Raw genomic sequence first — 19,643 nt, forward strand, 5'->3', positions numbered from 1 at the left:
AATAATGAATGAGTCTCAAATCTCAATCTGTTTAGACTGGTGAAACGCATCTTTAGGATATTATCGTAAGTCTTAGTTCTATAATTCTTTACTCATATAATAGCTAGCCTTGATGTCAGGCTCCAGACTGTCAAATTGAAAAATAAAATTGAATCGGCCTTTGAAACTTTCAGTAATGAATCAACGCCCATCCTTGGCAGAAAGCATACGTCACAGTCGTATTAAATAACTAGATGCCAAATTAATATAGTAGTCAACAAGCAAATCTTATTTCTCTTTTCAGTTTTTCTATAGAGTGCACATTGACACTTTACAAGAGAGGAGAGAGATAGAGAGAAATAAATTATGCACAGAAATTAATGCAAATCAGGGAAACCCATGAGCTATTCATTTCTCTTTATCTCTCTCCTCTCTTATAGAGTGTTCATGGGCATTCTATAGAAAAACCGTTCTCTTTTTTATCATCGACCTTATATTTCATTTCAGTTGTTGAATTTATAACTATAATCATTGAAGTCAGTGTAGTCTTAGTGACGCAACTCTCAAGTTTTAGGCCATGAATGCAGCTGCATAGTCAGTTATCAAAATTTGACGTCAAATGCAATATCAGCCATACAGTGGTCCCCACGATTTGGATTCTTTCCCCTATATATATCTAGACGCTAGAGATGCCAAATATAGAAAATCCATGGGAGATATATTGCTATACTTGGGAACGAAACGCAGCCTTCTAAATGTTATTGAATGGATAAAATGTTATCCTCCATGTGTAGAAAAGATTGACGTAGTCAAATGTACATGTCATACGGTGGTCAGCTCATCAAATAACTCTAACCAACATGTAGTTACCCGTCAAAACTACATCATGATCATAATTAAATCTAATCAGCACTTTATGTTTGACCTTTCTGCTTTCTAAGTGGACTGGATTCGTTGACAATGAATGCAAAATATGGGTTTGATCGATCTCTGCAGGCTTATTTATGTCCTAAAAAACTGTGGTATATAATTGGTATATACATCCCAATCCTTCTGAAACTAGAGCGGCTTAAGGAATAAAAAAAACAATGGAGAAGACGCTCCTCTTTTTGCTCCTCTCTTCTTGGTTCTCTCTATCGTCAAGTTCGCTGGGGAACGAAACCGACATGCTCTCGCTTCAAGCTCTCAAGGATCAAATAACCAACGATCCTTCGGGGGCTCTGATCTCGTGGAACGACACCAACCCTTTCTGCAGCTGGGTCGGAGTCTCGTGCGGCAGAACGCATCGCCTTCAGAGGGTCACCGCCTTGGACCTCAGCTCCCTGGGCCTCTCGGGTTCCATTTCGCCATCCGTAGCCAACCTCACCTTCCTCGTGAACCTCACCCTCAACGACAACGGTTTTCGCGGCGCGATACCCGACGATATCTGCAGCCTGAACCGGATGCAGACTCTTGACCTGAGCGGTAATTCGCTGCACGGGGCCATCCCGGTCAACTTGACGCGCTGCTCCGGCCTGACGACGCTCGATTTGGGTAGCAACGCCCTGTCCGGGGCCATCCCCGAAGGGCTCGGCCTCCTTCCGAAGCTCAGCTTCGTCGGCCTCTCGAATAACAGCCTAAGAGGGCCCATCCCAGCCTCACTCGGCAACCTCTCGTCTCTGCATCACATCGCGCTCCGCACCAATCGGTTGGAGGGGAGCGTCCCTGACGAAATCGGAAACCTGCGGGGTCTGCAATATTTCCAGGTTTCTGATAACGAGCTTTCAGGGACCGTTCCTTCCTCCCTCTTCAACCTGTCAAGATTGTACTACTTCGGCCTGGCGCATAACCAATTTGAGGGGAGCCTACCCTCTGCGATGGGCACAACGCTGCCAAGTCTCGAGACGGTTCTCTTCGGTGGCAACAGATTCGAGGGGCCCATCCCGTTCTCGCTCCCGAACGCATCAGGGCTGTCTTTTGTTGAGATGAGCATTAACAACTTAGAAGGGAGGATACCGCCGAATCTAGGGAGGCTAAGTTATCTCTCTAAGGTGAACTTAGAGTCGAATCAACTTGAAACGAGCGATGCTGAAAGCTGGGAGTTTTTGAGCTCTCTGGCTAACTGCAGCCGGTTGCAGATGTTGAGCCTATATCAGAACGATCTTAGCGGTGAGTTGCCAAGCTCGATAGGGAATCTCTCTGCGAGTATCCAAGAGCTAAGATTGAACGGTAACCAAATATCCGGTACAATTCCTTCGTCGATTGGAAATCTAGTGAATTTGACGATATTGGCACTGGGGCCGAACCTCCTCACTGGGGTAATTCCCGAAAGTATAGGTAATCTTAAGAATTTGCAGCTGCTAACATTGTATAGAAGCAGGCTAGTGGGAAATATTCCATCTTCCTTTGGCAATCTCAATCGATTAGTATACCTTTATCTCACTGGAAACAATTTGAATGGCTCTATACCTTCAAGCCTTGGAAACTTGCAGCAAGTAGAAGAGCTGGGTCTCGGCAATAATGATCTAGGCGGTCAAGTACCTAAAGAAATTTTCAGCTTATCCTCCCTTACATCTTTCGGTTTATCTTACAACTCGCTCTCTGGAGGCATTCCCTTTGAAGTCGGTAGCATGAAATACCTGAGACTACTGTACGTCGCTGGTAATAAGTTGACAGGTGAAATCCCTAGCAGTTTAGGAGATTGTCAGCTTCTAGAGTCTTTAGATTTCAAGCAAAATCTATTGACTGGAGAAATCCCTTCATCTTTAAGCAATTTAAAAGGTCTTCAAATGCTAGATCTTTCGCAAAATAACCTGTCAGGACCGATACCTGATTTTCTTGGGAGATTGAGCCTTGTATCCCTAAATTTATCATTCAATAATTTCGAAGGCAAGGTGCCAATGGAAGGGATTTTTAGAAATGCAACAGAAACTTCAATCACGGGAAACAATGAGCTTTGTGGCGGTATTTCAGAATTTCACTTGCCATCGTGTTCTATAAAATCAACTAAAAAGAAAGGGATATCCTTGTCGCTGAAAATAGTGATTGCAATAGCTAGCATTGTGTTCTGCTTACTCTTGCTCATCTCTCTCGGTTTCATTTACTGGAAGTCAAAGTCAAGAGGAGAAACGTCTGCATTTCCATTGTACAATAATCAATACGTCAGGATTTCATATTTGGAACTGGCAAGGGCAACTGATGACTTCTCTGCTGACAATTTGATAGGCAGAGGAAGTTATGGCTCAGTGTACAAAGGAACTCTGGTTCATGATAATACTATTGTGGCTGTGAAGGTATTCAAACTTGAGAGACAAGGAGCATTGAAGAGCTTCATAGATGAATCTGAAGCTTTAAGAAATATCAGACACCGAAATCTTATCAAAATCCTTACCTCATGCTCCACAGTTGATTCCAAAGGCGTAGATTTCAAAGCGCTAGTGTTTGAATTCATGCCTAATGGAAACCTGGAAACATGGTTGCATACAGAAAACAAAGCGCTTACCCTGATACAGAGGATGAACATAGCTGTTGATGTTGCTGATGCACTAGGATATCTACATTATGACTGTCAAATACCGGTCGTTCACTGTGATCTGAAGCCTAGCAACATTCTTCTTAATGATGATATGGTTGCTCGTGTGGGTGATTTTGGACTAGCGAGGTTAGTAACTGATATGAGCAAGTCTGGAGAGGATTCTAGCAGCTCAATTGCGATAAGGGGCACAATTGGATATGTTCCTCCAGGTAATTTTCACGTCATTTGCTCGAATTTGCATATAAACGATCAGGTAATTTCTATTGGATTTGAAGATCAAAAGATGAAACTTCTATGAGTTCAATTTTTCCGGTTCTGGACTTATTGCAGACTTGCCCCCCCCCCCCCCCCCCCCCCCCCACCTTGCACCCAAACATCTACCATACCTGTTACCCGTTCCCATACCATGCAACTTAGATGAGAGTGTAGCCACCTGTGCCCTCTAAACTATGTTATTAGCACTCACATCCCTTAACTCTAGGCGACATTATGTTGCAATCTAGATATTGAGATGTCAAGCGGAAATCACATGATGATAAATTTCTTTTGGACCTAAATTTCCGTTTAAACTGGGGGCAAAAAAAGTAATGTTGTTTGAGATTCAGAGGGTTAGGCACTAATAGAAAAGTTTGAGGGTATAAGTAGCTATAATACAGGGAGTGTATCCGCAATTATCCCTTTTGTTTTAAAAAGTGAACCGCCATCTTCGCCTCTTTGTGCATCAAATTTATGCTTGCATTGGAAATGATAAAAGAGGTTTACATTGGTTTTCCTCCTAAATGAACCCGATCAGCTTCTTTGGCCTTTTTGGGGTACACCGTTATACTATGAGTTATGCATTAAAATATAGGTAAAACAAAATCCTTGTCAAAAACTTATTAGAACCAAATTCTTCCTCAAAAGTTTTACTGCGATTTCACCATTGACCATCAAATTTGTTATTTGTTAAATTTATTTCATCTTTTTCACTTAGTAAATTTTGACATTTACCATATAAAGGCATAAAGCACATCATTAATTCTATAAAGTTCTAACTCAAGACGTTCAAACCACAGAATATGGTGCTGGTGCTGAAGTGTCTACTTCTGGAGATGTATACAGCTACGGAATCCTTTTACTAGAGTTGTTTACAGGAATAGCACCTACCGATGATATGTTCAAACATGGTCACAATCTTCACAACTTTGTCCGATTGGCGTTTCCTGATAGAGTTATGGAGATCATAGATCCAGTTCTACTGTCACAACAAGAGGAGGAACTGCCTACGGATTCAAGGATTGGAATCCATGAATGCTTAGAGTCTGTTATGAGAGTTGGGCTTTCATGCTCGAAAGAGTCACCAAGAGAACGAGTTGATATAAGATTTGTTGCAACGGAGTTGCGTGCAATAAGGGATGCATTCCTTAGAGTTGGTGTTTATGGAATTAAACGGATATATGATTCTTAAATTCATTAACATGAGAAATATGTTGAAATTTTCTCTTCGGTTTCTTTTTTTAGATTTACTTTTAGTATGTACATTCTGTACGTGCATGTGTGGTAATATATTTCTAAAGGTTTAATGTCCAAAATTGTACTCGAGTTTACTGAGTTCTAAAGATGTTACCATCAACAGGAGCTTGAATTGAAAGAAGAGATCCAAGTGACAAATGTCTTTTGAGGTTAACCAATATATTAATATTGGTTTAAACTGATCTGATTAATTCTTGGTGGTGGCCATGGCATCCTTCTCATAAGTTTTACATCAAATTATCTACAACCTTTTACATGATTTTTTTTTATGCCCATCTTCCATAGTTCTATGGAACTGTTACATTAAGAAGATTAACTAAGGTAATTAATCATATATCTCATTGTTTAAGGTTCCTGTTGGTGTGGCAAGGAAACTTGAAAGTGCTGTTTGACGCTTTATTTTAGTACGGAAGTTCAGGAGAGAAGAAATACCCGCTCGTGAGTTGGGAGAAAATTTGTGTATCCGATGAAAGAGTTGGCTTGGATGTAAGTCACTTTGTTTGGTAAATGGTTACAGGGATTCACAACCGAGACGAAGAAGATACGGAAAGATGAGCCTGAATGGAAACATGGTATGTAATTTTCTGCACGAGACTCCAACCCAGTACGTTGCAGAAATGGCTGGTGCATGGTGTTCCATGAGATTAGAGCCCCTGAAGGATCGTTAGTTATTTGACCCTTGAGAGTTTGAAGTGAGCATGTCGGTTTCGGTTCCCAGCAAACTTGATGATAAAGAGAAGGAAGAAGAGATGAGCAAAAAGAAGAGAAATATGATAATCTCCATTTATGTTTTTATTCCTTAAGCTGATTTAATTTTAGAAAGGTTAAGAACATGTACCAAGCATAGATATTTTTTTAGAACATAAGATATTGCATTCCCTTGTCATTGACTCATTGAACAAGTCCACTCTGGCTGCGGGATTAACTATAATAACCTAAAGGGTAAATTTCTCTTAATCCCCTGAACATGTCTCCCTCCCCACCCACCCCACAAAAAAAAATGTATTACTAAGGGCTTGTTTGGATTGAGGGGAATGAGGGTGAAGGGAAGTTAGGGGAACCATTCACTTTCATTCATCTTGTTTGGGAACACTTAGGAGGTGAAGTTAATTCACCCTAGTTCCCCTTGGTTCACCCCCTAATAGTATAAAATTTGTTACCCCCCAAATTGGGGTGTAACCAAGGAGAAGGGAACTCCCTTCCCTTCCCTTCCCTTCCATTCTCTCAGTTTTCCTTAACTTCCCTTCACCCCCTACAAAAGGATTTGATAAGAGAGGGCGGAGATGTTAAACCTAAAAAATGAAAAAGAGCGCAAAGGGGTAATTTATAATAAACAAAGGAGTATTTTCAACCTCTTAAGCCCCCTTTAGCAAATGGTTAAGAAAGCGAGATTAAGGAGAAGGATTAATGTAACTAACTCATTGGATAATTCGAAGGGCTAAACTATTAATCTGTTAAATAAGCTTTATTTTAGCCTTTGTAATCATTTTTAGTGTTTGGAGATAACAAATATTTTGACTATATTTTCTTAAAAACTACAATGGTTAACTCTTAATCCTTCTGAATAGAAGTATTAGTAGGGGTGTCCAAAAAGCCCGCCGGCCCGGGCCCGGGCGGGCCGCGGCCCGGCCCGACCCGGAATAGTGTTTTTATTTTTTATTTTTTTATATGTATTATATATGTATATATAAATATATATATAATATGTATAATATATGTATATATAATATATTTTTATATATGTATAAATATGTATATATATAATATATGTATATATAATATATTTCTATATATGTATAATATGTGTGTATATATACTCTCTCTTAGTATATAAGTATACTCTCTTATACTCTCTCTTATATAAGTATATATATGTATAAGTATATATAAGTATACTTTCTCTTATATAAGTATATATAAGAATACTCTCTCTTATATATGTATAATGTATGTATGTATGTATATATATACTCTCTCTCCTAGTATATATGTATATATAAGTATACTCTCTTTTATATAAGTATACTCCCTCTTATATAAGTATACTCTCTCTTATATAAATATATATAAGTATACACTCTCTTATATATGTATAATATATGTGTATATATATATATACTCTCTCTCTTAGTATATATGTATATATAAGTATACTCTCTCTTATATATGTATAATATGTGTGTGTATACTCTCTCTCTTAGTATATAAGTATAGTATATTACAACGGCTACTTCTTCCCCATTGGCCCAACGGGCAATGACTACTTATGCGATTCTCTCTCTCAAGTTATAACTTATAAATATATACAATATATTTACATATAATATATGTATATATAATATATAATTACGTAATAATTTGTAAGTATATACTAATACATAATTATATAAAATATAATAATTTTAAACTATTTTTAGCATTTTTTTATCAAAAAAAAGAAAAGAAAAAAAAAGTAAAAAACCGGAGCCCGGCCCTGTTAGGCCCGGGGTACCCGGGTCCGGGTCCGAGCTCCGGTTTTGCCCGGCCCGGGCCCGGATTTCCGGGCCGGGTCGAGCCGGGCCGGTCCGGATGGACAGGTCTAAATATTAGTAAACTTCTCATTTTGAGGTATTAACTCATTTTAAATCATCTAAAGCGATTAGCTTACCCATTCTATATTTTTTGCATTTTGGCAAACTATAGAGGGTTAATTTTCGATCTCATGGTTTTTCCTTGTTGAGAGTTTTTCACGTTATATCTTGTATGATATTATTTGCTACTTTTGGTGATTTTTTGGGTTTCTGCATGATCCAAAAATTCCAACAAGTGGAATCAGAGCAGAGTTTGATGGTTCGTGGAGGTTTAAGCGGTGTGCGATTAGTGAAGGCGTCAACGATCAAGGGGTGGTGATTGACATCAGGCGAACAACACGTGAAGGGGGAAAACTTAGTTAGTGTAGCAGTAGGGCGGAAGACTATTCACATGGGTGAGGAGTCTGAGTTAAAAATTAATTTTTAAATCAAATCCGATGGTTTATATTGATTTGTCTTCCAATTGGAGAATTGGAGGAGGAATTTGACGATCCAAGAGTCGTTCCTAGGATTTTTAATGTGCTGAGTTTATTTTTATGTTGATTCTACCAAATTTAATCTCTACAAAGACTAATTTGAATTTTGATTGTGGTTAGAGGATGATGACTTTTTCGAGTCTGAAGTTCGATATTTCGTTATTCAACTGCAAGATAAATTTTACATTATGGCAGTGTATGGTTCAAGATTTTTTTGTGTGCAGAAGGGTGTTGATTAAGCTTTGGAGAAGAAGAAGCCTGAAAGGATGAATGATGCTGAATGGAGTTCTATGCAAAAGAAGATGGTCAGCACAATTAGTTTGGCACTCGCTCCAAGATCAACTGCAATGTTATGCAGGAGACTACTGAAGTCGTACAAGCCGGTGGTTCAAATGATAATTGCAAGGAAACAAACTTTAAAATATGATAATGTGACAACACTCCTACGATAAAATGAGAAATAATAGTAAAGGAGGGCATATCTAGTGGTGATGAGAGTGTACTATGTTTTGAAGGTTCTAATCGAGGGAGGAGTAAGAGGAGATGTGATAGTTATCGAGAAAGGTTAAAATCTCGGGCCCAAGATGATAGCAAAAGAGAATGCTATTATTATGGAGAGGAGGGTCACATTCAGTTTAGATGTTCCCAAATGCAAGATGACTTGAAAAGCATAAAACAGATGAAGATTCAAGTAAATAGGAAGGACTCCTCGGTAGTTATGTCTGATAAAGATGCAGTGTTGATGATGGAGAGTACCGGTATTGATGTGAGTAACACTTGCGTGTTAGATTCTGCAGCCTCTATGCATGTTTGCAATAACAAAGAGTGTTTTGACACATTGAAGACGAATAAAGAATTTAGTCATGTGATCGATGGAAGTAACAAGAAGATGAAGGATGAAAGCGTTGGGAGTGTTCACTTCAACCTTCACTCTGGGAGGTCAGAATTTTTTGTCATGTGAGATATGTGTCGTCATGTGGTGCTAATTTAATTTCATTGGGTGAGATGGCGTCGCGTGGGCACAAATATGTGCGTGAAGGAGGGTGGTGCAAAGTGTATATAGAAGGTGATTTGATTTTGCAAAAGAGCAAGAGTATCAACCATATTTGTTATTTAGATAGGCTATCTATTAATGGTGTAGGTAACTCTTCTCTGACTCTTGACCACAAGGGAGAGGTGAATAACAAGAAGAAAAGAGTGGGGATATATTGGGTGTCGACTCAAACTCCAAGTTAGATCCGGATTTGAAGGCTAGGCCTAGTCCTAGTAACTTTCTTAGATCCAAGTTAACAGTTTTCTTGTAGGCCAAGTTGACTTGATGGACTAGTCAATGATGTCTTTAAATAAAACATCCCATTCTAGACTTTTGTTAGGAGAGAGACAATATTATTGTAATTAGGGTTTAACAGTGGGTGTAACTGGGTTCAAGATTATTGAGAGAGAGAGAGAGAGTTTGGCTGTCTTTGTCTATACAAAAGATTGTAATTTGATGGTGATAATGGATTTTCCTGTTTGATGATTTTTCATGTTAAATCTTATGTGATTTTATTTGATACGGGTGTATCTTCTCTTCGGAAAAGCAATCCTCATGGGAGCTTGAGGATAGGTGATTCTCATGATATCTTGAGAATAGAGGCGTGGTTGGAGCCATAGAGGACGGCGAAAGAAGTCAGAAGGAGTGGAACGCAGAAGATCAGGAAAAACAGGGTCGGGTTCTGGCCGGTCGACCGCGGCACCCATGCCGGTCGACCGGAGAAACCTACACAAGGCAGGGTTTGCAGAAGCGCTCTGGCCGGTCGAACGGACCAGGATTGGCGGTCGACCGGATCGTGATATTTGGCTTTTCCTGGTTCGTTTTGGATTCTGTTTTGACAGGGATTCCTGATCCTTTTGGACTTGTTTATTTACAAGATTACCACCACGTTGTAAACCCTATAAATAGGAATTGTTTAGGGTTTCTAAGAAGGAGGTTAGAGGCTAAGATGTAGACCTAAAGGTTTTTAGGTCTAAGTGAAATCCTGATCAAAAGGATTAGGGTTTAGATGAATCAGATCTCAGAGAGAAGTGATCAAGAGAACTTCTAATAATTGTATTAGGGTTTAGAGAGAGAGTTGAGAGGTTGTTCTCGATTCTAGTGAGATTGTGAGGGAGAGATTGTAATCGTTTGTTCTTCATAATCTAGAGAAGGTATTTTCCTTCGCCTTATACTGAATTGTTCTTGTGTTTTGGTCATCCTCTTCTCAACCCACCTTTTGGTAATTCCGCAACCAAAGGGTGTTCGTACGGCGACTCGTATCAAGTTGGTATCAGAGCATCAGATCCGGTGAAGGGGCATCCTGTGTATGGTCCTTACTCGGTCCTCATATAAGAAGCTTGGCGAGATCCTTTTTCTTTAGAAGGAGTTCAGAGACTAAGGAAAAAGAAGATGATTGAAGAAAACAAAGATGGAGGGGCTCGAGAGTTTCCTCAGCTGAAGTTCTAACTTGAAAGGGATTTCAAGTTTCTAAAGGGGGGATCCATGATACGGGCGTATCTTCTCTTCGAAAAAGCAATCCTCATGGGAGCTTGAGGATAGGTGATTCTCATGATATCTTGAGAATAGAGGCGTGGTTGGAGCCATAGAGGACGGCGAAAGAAGTCAGAAGGAGTGAAACGCAAAAGATCAGGAAAACAGGGTTGGGTTCTGGCCGGTCGACCGCGGCACCCATGCCGGTCGACCGGAGAAACCTGCACAAGGCAGGGTTTGCAGAAGCGCTCTGGCCGGTCGACCAGACCATGCTTGGCGGTCGACCGGATCGTGAATTCTGGGTTTCCTGTTTCGTTTTGGATTCGGTCGACCGGACCAAGCCTGGCGGTCGACCGGATCGTGATTTCTGGGTTTCCTGTTTCGTTTTGGATTCTGTTTTGACAGGGATTCCTGATTCTTTTGGGCTTGTTTATTTACAAGTTTGCCATCCACGTTTGTACATCTATAAATAGGATTGTTTTAGGGTTCTAAACAATCAGATCTCAGAGAGAAGTGATCAAGAGAAATTCTAATAATTGTATTAGGGTTTAGAGAGAGAGAGAGTTGAGAGGTTGTTCTCGATTCTAGTGAGATTGTGAGGGAGAGATTGTAATCTTTTGTTCTTCATAATCTAGAGAAGGTATTTTCCTTCGCCTTATACTGAATTGTTCTTGTGTTTTGGTCATCCTCTTCTCAACCCACATTTTGGTAATTCCGCGACCAAAGGGTGCTCGCACGGCGACTCGTATCATTATTTGCCGCCCTTTGTAATTTTTGGGGTTTTTGCCTGATCCAAAAATCCCAACAAGTGTGACCAATCTGTTTTAATCTCTCCTGGTTAGTGAGCCTGTTATCAAGAAAATACCCACCTCGGTTCTATGAGGATATTTTGCTTACATGACTTGTGATAGCCTCCTTGGTAACCAGTTCTGGGAAAGAATTTTACTTTTGTTCGTAACTCTTGCCCTGCATTAGAAGTAAGTCTTAGATATTCATGCAACATGAAACATATACACACACGCACACACATATCTGCATACTTATATATACACACATACTTTGTGTATGCACATATGAATATTCTTGCCATCATGAAGCACACCATACTCTAATAGTGGAGGTAAAATAGTAACGCAAACAGGAAGCAAGTTCATAAAAATTAGACAAATCTGTTTTGCATATATGTCTAAAACCAAAGACAATGCGGGTATCTTATCTTTGCGTAGATAAAGGAAGACTAAGTGGACCTCGTTTCCAATAGAAATAAAATATGTATTGTCGTAATAGGGGAACGACTTTCTTTTAGAAAGGTAAAAGTAAAGGGAAAAAAGGTATTAGTTTTTCTTATTGTAATATCTATAATTCTGATAAGAGCTGATTCACCAAAATGGAGAAAAATTAGGTTGGAAAAAATCTGACCAAAACCAAAGAAAGCAGACCATCGAAACAAGATGACTGATTTAGATTATTGTAAGGATGGATAAGAGTAGGCATAGAAGAACTTGAACGGAAAGTAACTTAGAAACATTTTATTGTAGTGAACTCCAGGAGCTCATACTTAAAGGAACTGAATGGAAGAACATGATTCACTTAGATGACCTTGGAAAGTTGAGATAAATTCATTTGTTGTTGGCATTGCATCTAAGTTTCTTATGATATTGTAAATCTAAAAAAGATTCAAGTCCTTCAATAAATTCAATTCCAGTTCACTGACTGCCATATGCAATGAATTTCAACTTTACTCCCTGAGTATTTAGGCAGGGTTCTTGAAGGTGACCATCATCATTTGTAGAATCAGTTCCCTTCCCAGCCTTCAAAGGGTCACTGCCTTAGACCTCAGCTCTCTAGGCCTTTCCGGGTTTCATTTCGCCATCCATAGCCAATCTCACTCTCCTTATTGTTAGACCCTAGAGGGGAGGTGATTAGGGTCAAGAGACTATAATTATGTAATAAAATTAAGACAAGCAAACCACAGTATTCTAATGCAAACAAACTAGAGGAGATAGGATTAGGAATCGTTATCCTGTGACGCGCGATATGTTAACGTGGTTCGGTCTGCTGACCTACGTCCCCGCTCCCCACTCTCGAGGAAAAATCCACTACACAACCCGGTTTGGAAGCCGGAACTTCGTCTACACAGCGATCCCCACACGATCTCATACTACACAGGTTGATCTACACAAGATCACACTCCCTCACAGTTGATCTACACAAGATCACACTCACAAGATAGTAGAAATGGTGTAAGACTCTCTCTTTACAATGTCCCTATGGCAAAGAGAGAACGCACACTGAAGCTGGGAAGTGAACACACAAAAACTCAGTGAAAATAGGTTTTGAAAATATGAGCTCTGAAAAACAACGTCACTGGTTTTTGCAAAAGCTGGGACACTTGAGGAAGAAGAAGGGGATGAGTTTAAATAAGGGAAAACCAGCTGTTTAAACCCATACCCTTAATCCCCCAAAATCTGGAAACAATCGTCGCTGAGATCTGTACTGAGCGGCACTAGAAAAAGGACTAAAAAGACCGTTTGAAAAATACGGCGGTCGACCAGCGGGAATTCCGGTCGATCGATGGAAATGATCGGTCGACCGACGGAAAATTCGGTCGACCGCTTACCAGCTCAGAAATGAGAAAAAAAACAAGCAGAGACTTGTCCGGTCGACCGGTGTGGTCGATCGAAGGAAGCTCTCGGTCGACCGCGACGGTCGACCTATGAACTCTCTGCTGCCCAGAGAGGAATGTACATAAGTGCGGTCGACCGGTGCGGTCGACCGCATTCTGATACATCCTAAAATACAGTTTTTTTTGACTCAACAAAAATATTTGAAAAATATTTATTTGACCTCTGAAAATTATGAAACTTTGTAAAATGTTTTTAATGCTAAAAACAAACTGTTTGGAAAAGGAATTTTGTAGATAGGTTCTCATACTTTTGAAAAATAGTATTTTGTGAAAAACGCTTAAAACATAAGTATGAAACGTGTGTGTGATATCCCAATAGCTTTAAGTGAAGTCAATAACTCTTTGCCTACATTCTAGTACTAGAGAGAAAAAATAAGATAGCTAATATCCTCATATAGAATGCAATGCTTGAGTCTTGATATTCTTTATGGATTTGTTGTTCTTGAATTAACATTGCTTCATCATTATGCCTCCTCCTCCTATGGATATCATCGTTGTAGCGCATATTCCATCCAATCCTCCATTTGTGGCACTAATAAGGTTGATATATGAATTCACTACATTTGAACTTAATAAACCATTAGTACCGATAATGGTGGTTGTAAAACATCATCAAAACATAAGGGCTAATAATCTCCCCCTTTTTTGATGATGACAACCAACTATTATATAAGAGCAATAAATAAAGATAGCTTATAGATAGGTGCTCCTCCTATCTATGAGCTCCCCCTAAGAATATGTAACAAATGAGGAGATTTCTCTCCCCCTTTGTCACCATAAAAAAGAAATGGGGTAAAGAGAAATGCAAAATGCAACTAAACAAGCAAGCAATGTAGAACTTTCACATAGTGCATAAGCCCAAACCATTTCTTATGCGTCAAAAATCATTCTCTCCAAGAGGCTTAGTGAATATATCCGCTAGTTGAGATTTTGTGTCAACAAATACTAGGGATACATCTTGTCTCTCAACATGATCGCGTAAGAAATGATGGCATACATCAATATGCTTGGTTCTAGAATGCAAAACTAAAATTTTGGAAATATTTATAGCACTAGTATTATCACAAAAGATTTTTATATTTTGAAAATTCAAATCATAGTCAACTAAGCATTGTTTCATCCATAAAACTTGAGCACAACATAAGCCGGCGGCAATGTATTATGCTTCCGTAGTGGATAATGCAACACAATTTTGTTTCTTGGAAGCCCAAGAAACAAGTGAATTTCCTAAGAATTGGCATGTTCCACTCGTACTCTTGCGATCTACCTTACATCCGGCAAAGTCGGCATCACAAAAACCATATAAATCAAAAGAGGTGCTTTTTGGATAAAATAAACCAAGGTTAAAAGTTCCATTAACATACTTAATGATCCTTTTAACCGCAATTAAGTGAGATGCTTTAGGAGATGCTTGAAAACGTGCACATGTACACACACTAAACATAATGTCGGGTCTACTAGCGGTGAGATAAAAAAGACTACCTATCATACCTCGGTATAGTTTTTGGTCCACGTCTTCACCACTTTCATCCGCATCAAGCTTAACACTTGTACTCATGGGAGTAGGCGCATGCTTAGAGTTCTCCAAATTGAATTTCTTCACTAATTCCTTAGCATACTTGCTTTAAGAAATAAATATCCCATCCTTTGTTTGCTTAACTTGAAGCCCGAGAAAGAATGTAAGCTCTCCCATTATACTCATCTCAAAATGGTCCTGCATAACCTTAGAAAATTCCTTGCACAAAGATTCATTAGTAGCACCGAAAATGATATCATTAACATATATTTGAACTAAAATAAAATCATTTCTCATTTTTCTCACAAAAAGAGTGTTATCAATTGTTCCTTTTGAAAAACCATTTTTAACAAGAAAACTAGAGAGGCGAGCATACCAAGCTCTAGGAGCTTGTTTCAACCCATATAAAGCTTTTTGAACCCGGTAAACATGATTAGGAAAAATATGATCCATAAAACTGGGGGGTTGCTCAACATATACTTCCTCCTCTATAAAACCATTCAAGAAAGTACTTTTAACATCCATTTGAAATAGTTTGAAATTTTTAAAGCTAGCAAATGCCAAAAACATCCTAATAGATTCTAACCTTGCAACCGGTGCAAAGGTTTCATCATAGTCTATGCCCTCCTCTTTATTGTATCCTTGGGCAACCAAACGAGCTTTATTTCTAGTAACAATGCCATGTTCATCAAGTTTGTTTCTAAAAACCCATTTAGTACCAATAACACTAGCATTGTTAGGTCTAGGAACTAATTTCCAAACATCATTTCTTGTAAAATTATTTAGTTCTTCATGCATAGTCAAAACCCAAAATTCATTATTTAAAGCATCATTAATCTTTTTAGGTTCTAATTAAGATAAGAATGCAATATTACCACACTCACTCAAGGCTTTTGAGCGAGTAACAACTCCTTGTGAAGGGCTCCCAATGATTTGTTCCTTTGGATGGTTTGATGCGAATTTCCAAGCTTTAGGAAGTTCAACTTGTTCATAAGCATTGGAGCTATCCACATCCTTTTGAGCTTCTATAGAGGGAGTATCATTGATTTGTAAAAGGTCCAATCCTCCCTCAACCTCATCATCATCATCTTTCCTAGGCAAAACAACTTGAGAACCAACATTAGTCTCATCAAAAGTAACGTTTATAGATTCTTCAACAACGAGGTTTCGTTTATTGAAGACCCTATAAGCCTTACTTCGAGGTGCATAACCTAAGAAAATACCAACATCAATTTTGGAATCAAATTTATCATGGTGATCTTTTATATTTAAAATAAAATATTTGCAAACAAAGATACGAAAATAACCAATAAAAGGAGTTTTTCCATAAAAAAGTTCATAAGGAGTTTTCTTAAGCTTTGATCTAATCAAAACACGATTTAAAATATGGCAAGTCGTATTGACGGCTTTGGCCCAAAAATATTTTGGCAAATCAAAAGAATTTAACATAGTGCGTGCTATCTCCTGTATGGTGCGATTTTTCCGTTCAACAACACCATTTTGTTGTGGTATTCTAGGGGCGAAAAACATGTGAGTTATACCATGATGAGCATAAAAATCATAGAAAAAATCATTTTGAAATTCACCACCATGATCACTTCTAATTTTAACAACTTTCAAATCTTTTTTATTTTCAATTCTTTTTACATGATTAGCAAATTCTTCAAAACAATCATTTTTCTTTGTAAGAAATATTATCCATGTAAAACGAGAAAAATCATCAATAATCACAAAAACATAGTGTTTCCCTCCAAGAGAGGTAACACGCATAGAACCAAACAAATCAAGATGAAGTAATTGCAAAGGTTTAGAAGTCGATACCTCATGGATGGATTTGAAGGAAGATTTTATTTGTTTACCTTTGGCACAATCCTCACATATGGTATCTTTGATGAAGTGCAAGCTGGGTAACCCTTTAACAAGATTTCTCTTAGACAATTTTGATATTAGCTCCATATTTGCATGTCCAAGTCTCTTATGCCAAGTCCAAGGATTTTCATCAATTGCCGCAAGGCACTTCACATCTTGATTCACTAATTTATTCATCTCAAAAATGTATACATTAGATTTGCGATTAGCAACAAAAACAATTTTACCATTCATACTAATGATGCATTTATCCAGTTTAAAAGAAATATTGAAACCTTTATTACTCAATTGGCTAATGCTAAGAAGATTATGATTGAAACCATTAACCAAATAAACATCTTCTATAACGGGTGAGGGTTTCTTACCAATAGAACCAACACCAATGATTTTACCTTTCTCACCACCGCCGAAGGAGACGTTACCTCCTTCAATTCTTGATAGGGTTGTAAATAACTCTTTGTTGCCCGTCATATGATGTGAGCAACCACTATCAAGGTACCACTTACCGTGATGTTCCCTACAAGAGATGAAGATGAAGATGTAGTAGCTTTAGGTACCCAAAACTTGGGTCCTTGGTGGTTAGTAGTCTTGGTACCTTTGGGTACCCATATCAATCCATAAAATTCAAAGTTATCTTTAATTCTACAATGAGTAGAAATATGATCATGTTTCATGCAATAAGTGCACACAAAATTTCTTTTGTATGTTTGGGTGTGATAACCATGAAACCTATTTCTACCATAGTGATGGTGATTAGCATAAACATGAGTGGGTCTAATCCTACCACCCTCAATTTCTAATCTCTCAATCTTTGATCTTAATTGCTTATTCTCGAAATCGAGATCTCCTAGCAATTCATCTTTTAGTGCAAGAGAGGTTATTAATTATTCTAGCTTGATATCATAAGAAGCATGCAACTTTTTAAAAGAATAAAATTCTTTGGATATTCTTTTGAATTCAATGTTCAATTCTTCTAGAGCCATAGTTAGATCACATTGCATGTAGAAGGATTCACTTTCGGTGTCGGATAGTACCTCATGTTCAAGGGCCATGAAGCAAACGTTGGGATCATGAAGAGCAAGTTTGGCTCCTTCTTCATCGCTATCTGAATCACTTGGTTTGGATTCTTCCCATCCGGCATACATAGCCTTCTTCTTCTTGTATTTCATGTACTTCTCCTTGAGCCTTGGGCAATCCTTAGCAATATGGCCCGGTTCATTGCATTCAAAGCATTTTCCTACACGAGAAGGAAATTTGTTGTTAGATCGTGGGTTAAATTTCTTGTTCATTTTTATGAGTCTAGAGATTCTTCTAGAGAGATGAGCCACTTCTCTAGAAAAATCAACTTCACTATCCGATGACGAAGAGGAGTTATCACTAGCTCCTTTGAGAGCTATGGTCTTCAACTTTGGTGATGACTCCTCAACATCTCGTGAGGGCACTTCCTCCTTCTCCTTCCCCTTGAGCTTCTTCTCATGGACCTTGAGCTTTCCGATGAGGCCATCGAGAGGTAAAGTGGTAAGGTCATGAGTTTCTTCTATTGCCGTTGCCTTGGGTTCCCATATCGGAGTCAATGAACGAAGAATCTTGTAATTCATATCTTGAATAGTCAACTTCTTGTCAAGACCATGCAATTCATTGATAATGTTAGTGAAGTGAGAAAACATAGCATCAATTGATTCATTTGGAAGCATTTGAAATAACTCATATTCATGCATAAGTCCACTAATTTTGGATTCCTTGACTTGGGGGGTTCCTTCGTGTGTAATACATGCACAATTTTACCCAAATTTTGTATGCGGTTGCACACGTGGAAACCCTATTATACTCGTTAGGGGAAAGACCACAAATTAAGGCATTCATAGCCTTAGCATTGAGATTGGCTTGGTGCCTTTCTCCATCGGTCATAGTCCCAACTTTGGACTTCTCTACGTACTTTTTCTCTATGAGTTCTAGGATGTCAAGGTCAATGCAACGAAGGTAAATTCTCATCCTAGCATTCCAATAAGCAAAGTTACTACCGGTGAAGAGTGGTGGTCTAGTGGTGGATTGTCCCTCTAGCATATGCACATTCATTGAAGCCTCCATAAAATCTTTTCTCTAAGGTGATTAAACCAAAAACTAATATAGAGAACAAACTCTGATACCAATTGTTGGACCCTAGAGGGGGGGTGATTAGGGTCAAGAGGCTATAATTATGCAATAAAATTAAGACAAGCAAACCACAGTATTCTAATGCAATCAAAATAGAGGAGATAGGGTTAGGAATCGTTATCCTGTGACGCGCGATATGTTAACGAGGTTCGGTCCGCTAACCTACGTCCCCGCTCCCCACTCTCGAGGAGAAATCCACTACACAACCCGGTTTGGAAGCCGGAACTTCGTCTACACAGCGATCCCCACACGATCTCACACTACACAGTTGATCTCACTAGATCACACTCCCTCACAATTGATCTACACAAGATCACACTCTTAAGATAGTAGAAATGGTGTAAGACTCTCTCTTTACAATGTCCCTATGGCAAAGAGAGAAAGCACACTGAAGCTGGGAAGTGAACACACAAAAATTCGGTGAAAACAGGTTTTGAAAATATGAGCTCTGAAAAACAACGTCACTGGTTTTTGCAAAAGCTGGGACACTTGAGGAAGAAGAAGGGGATGAGTTTAAATAAGGGAAAACCAGTTGTTTAAACCCATACCCTTAATCCCCCAAAATTTGGAAACAATCGTCGCTGAGATCTGTACTGAGCGGCGCTGGAAAAAGGACTAAAAAGACCGTTTGAAAAATACAGCGGTCGACTGGCGGGAATTCCGGTCGACCGATGGAAATGATCGGTCGACCGACGAAAAATTCAGTCGACCGCTGACCAGCTCAGAAATGAGAAAAAAAACAAGCAGAGACTTGTCCGGTCGACCGAAGGAAGCTCTCGGTCGACCACGGTGGTCAACCGATGAACTCTCTGCTGCCCAGAGAGGAATGTACATAAGTGTGGTCGACCGGTGCGGTCGACC

The 19,643-nt window shown here is 39.0% G+C and overlaps 1 protein-coding gene across 1 annotated transcript; it reads left to right on the forward strand.

The window, feature by feature from the left end:
- LOC109845470 (probable LRR receptor-like serine/threonine-protein kinase At3g47570) lies at positions 1,041-4,973 on the forward strand. The gene is made up of 2 exons (XM_020414715.1): positions 1,041-3,702; positions 4,549-4,973. The coding sequence occupies exons 1-2, from the start codon at positions 1,068-1,070 to the stop codon at positions 4,938-4,940; spliced, it is 3,027 nt and encodes a 1,008-aa protein (XP_020270304.1). The 5' UTR covers positions 1,041-1,067; the 3' UTR covers positions 4,941-4,973.

Source organism: Asparagus officinalis, chromosome 6, assembly GCF_001876935.1.
Source record: "Asparagus officinalis chromosome 6, Aspof.V1, whole genome shotgun sequence".
NCBI lineage: Eukaryota > Viridiplantae > Streptophyta > Magnoliopsida > Asparagales > Asparagaceae > Asparagus > Asparagus officinalis.

What these genes read in the sequence shown, in the direction of transcription:
- LOC109845470 (XM_020414715.1), top strand. Translation starts at nt 1,068, where the DNA reads ATGGAGAAGACGCTCCTCTTTTTGCTCCTCTCTTCTTGGTTCTCTCTA. An exon ending in AATTGGATATGTTCCTCCAG is followed by an intron (nt 3,703 to 4,548) that starts GTAATTTTCACG and finishes TTCAAACCACAG; the next exon opens with AATATGGTGCTGGTGCTGAA.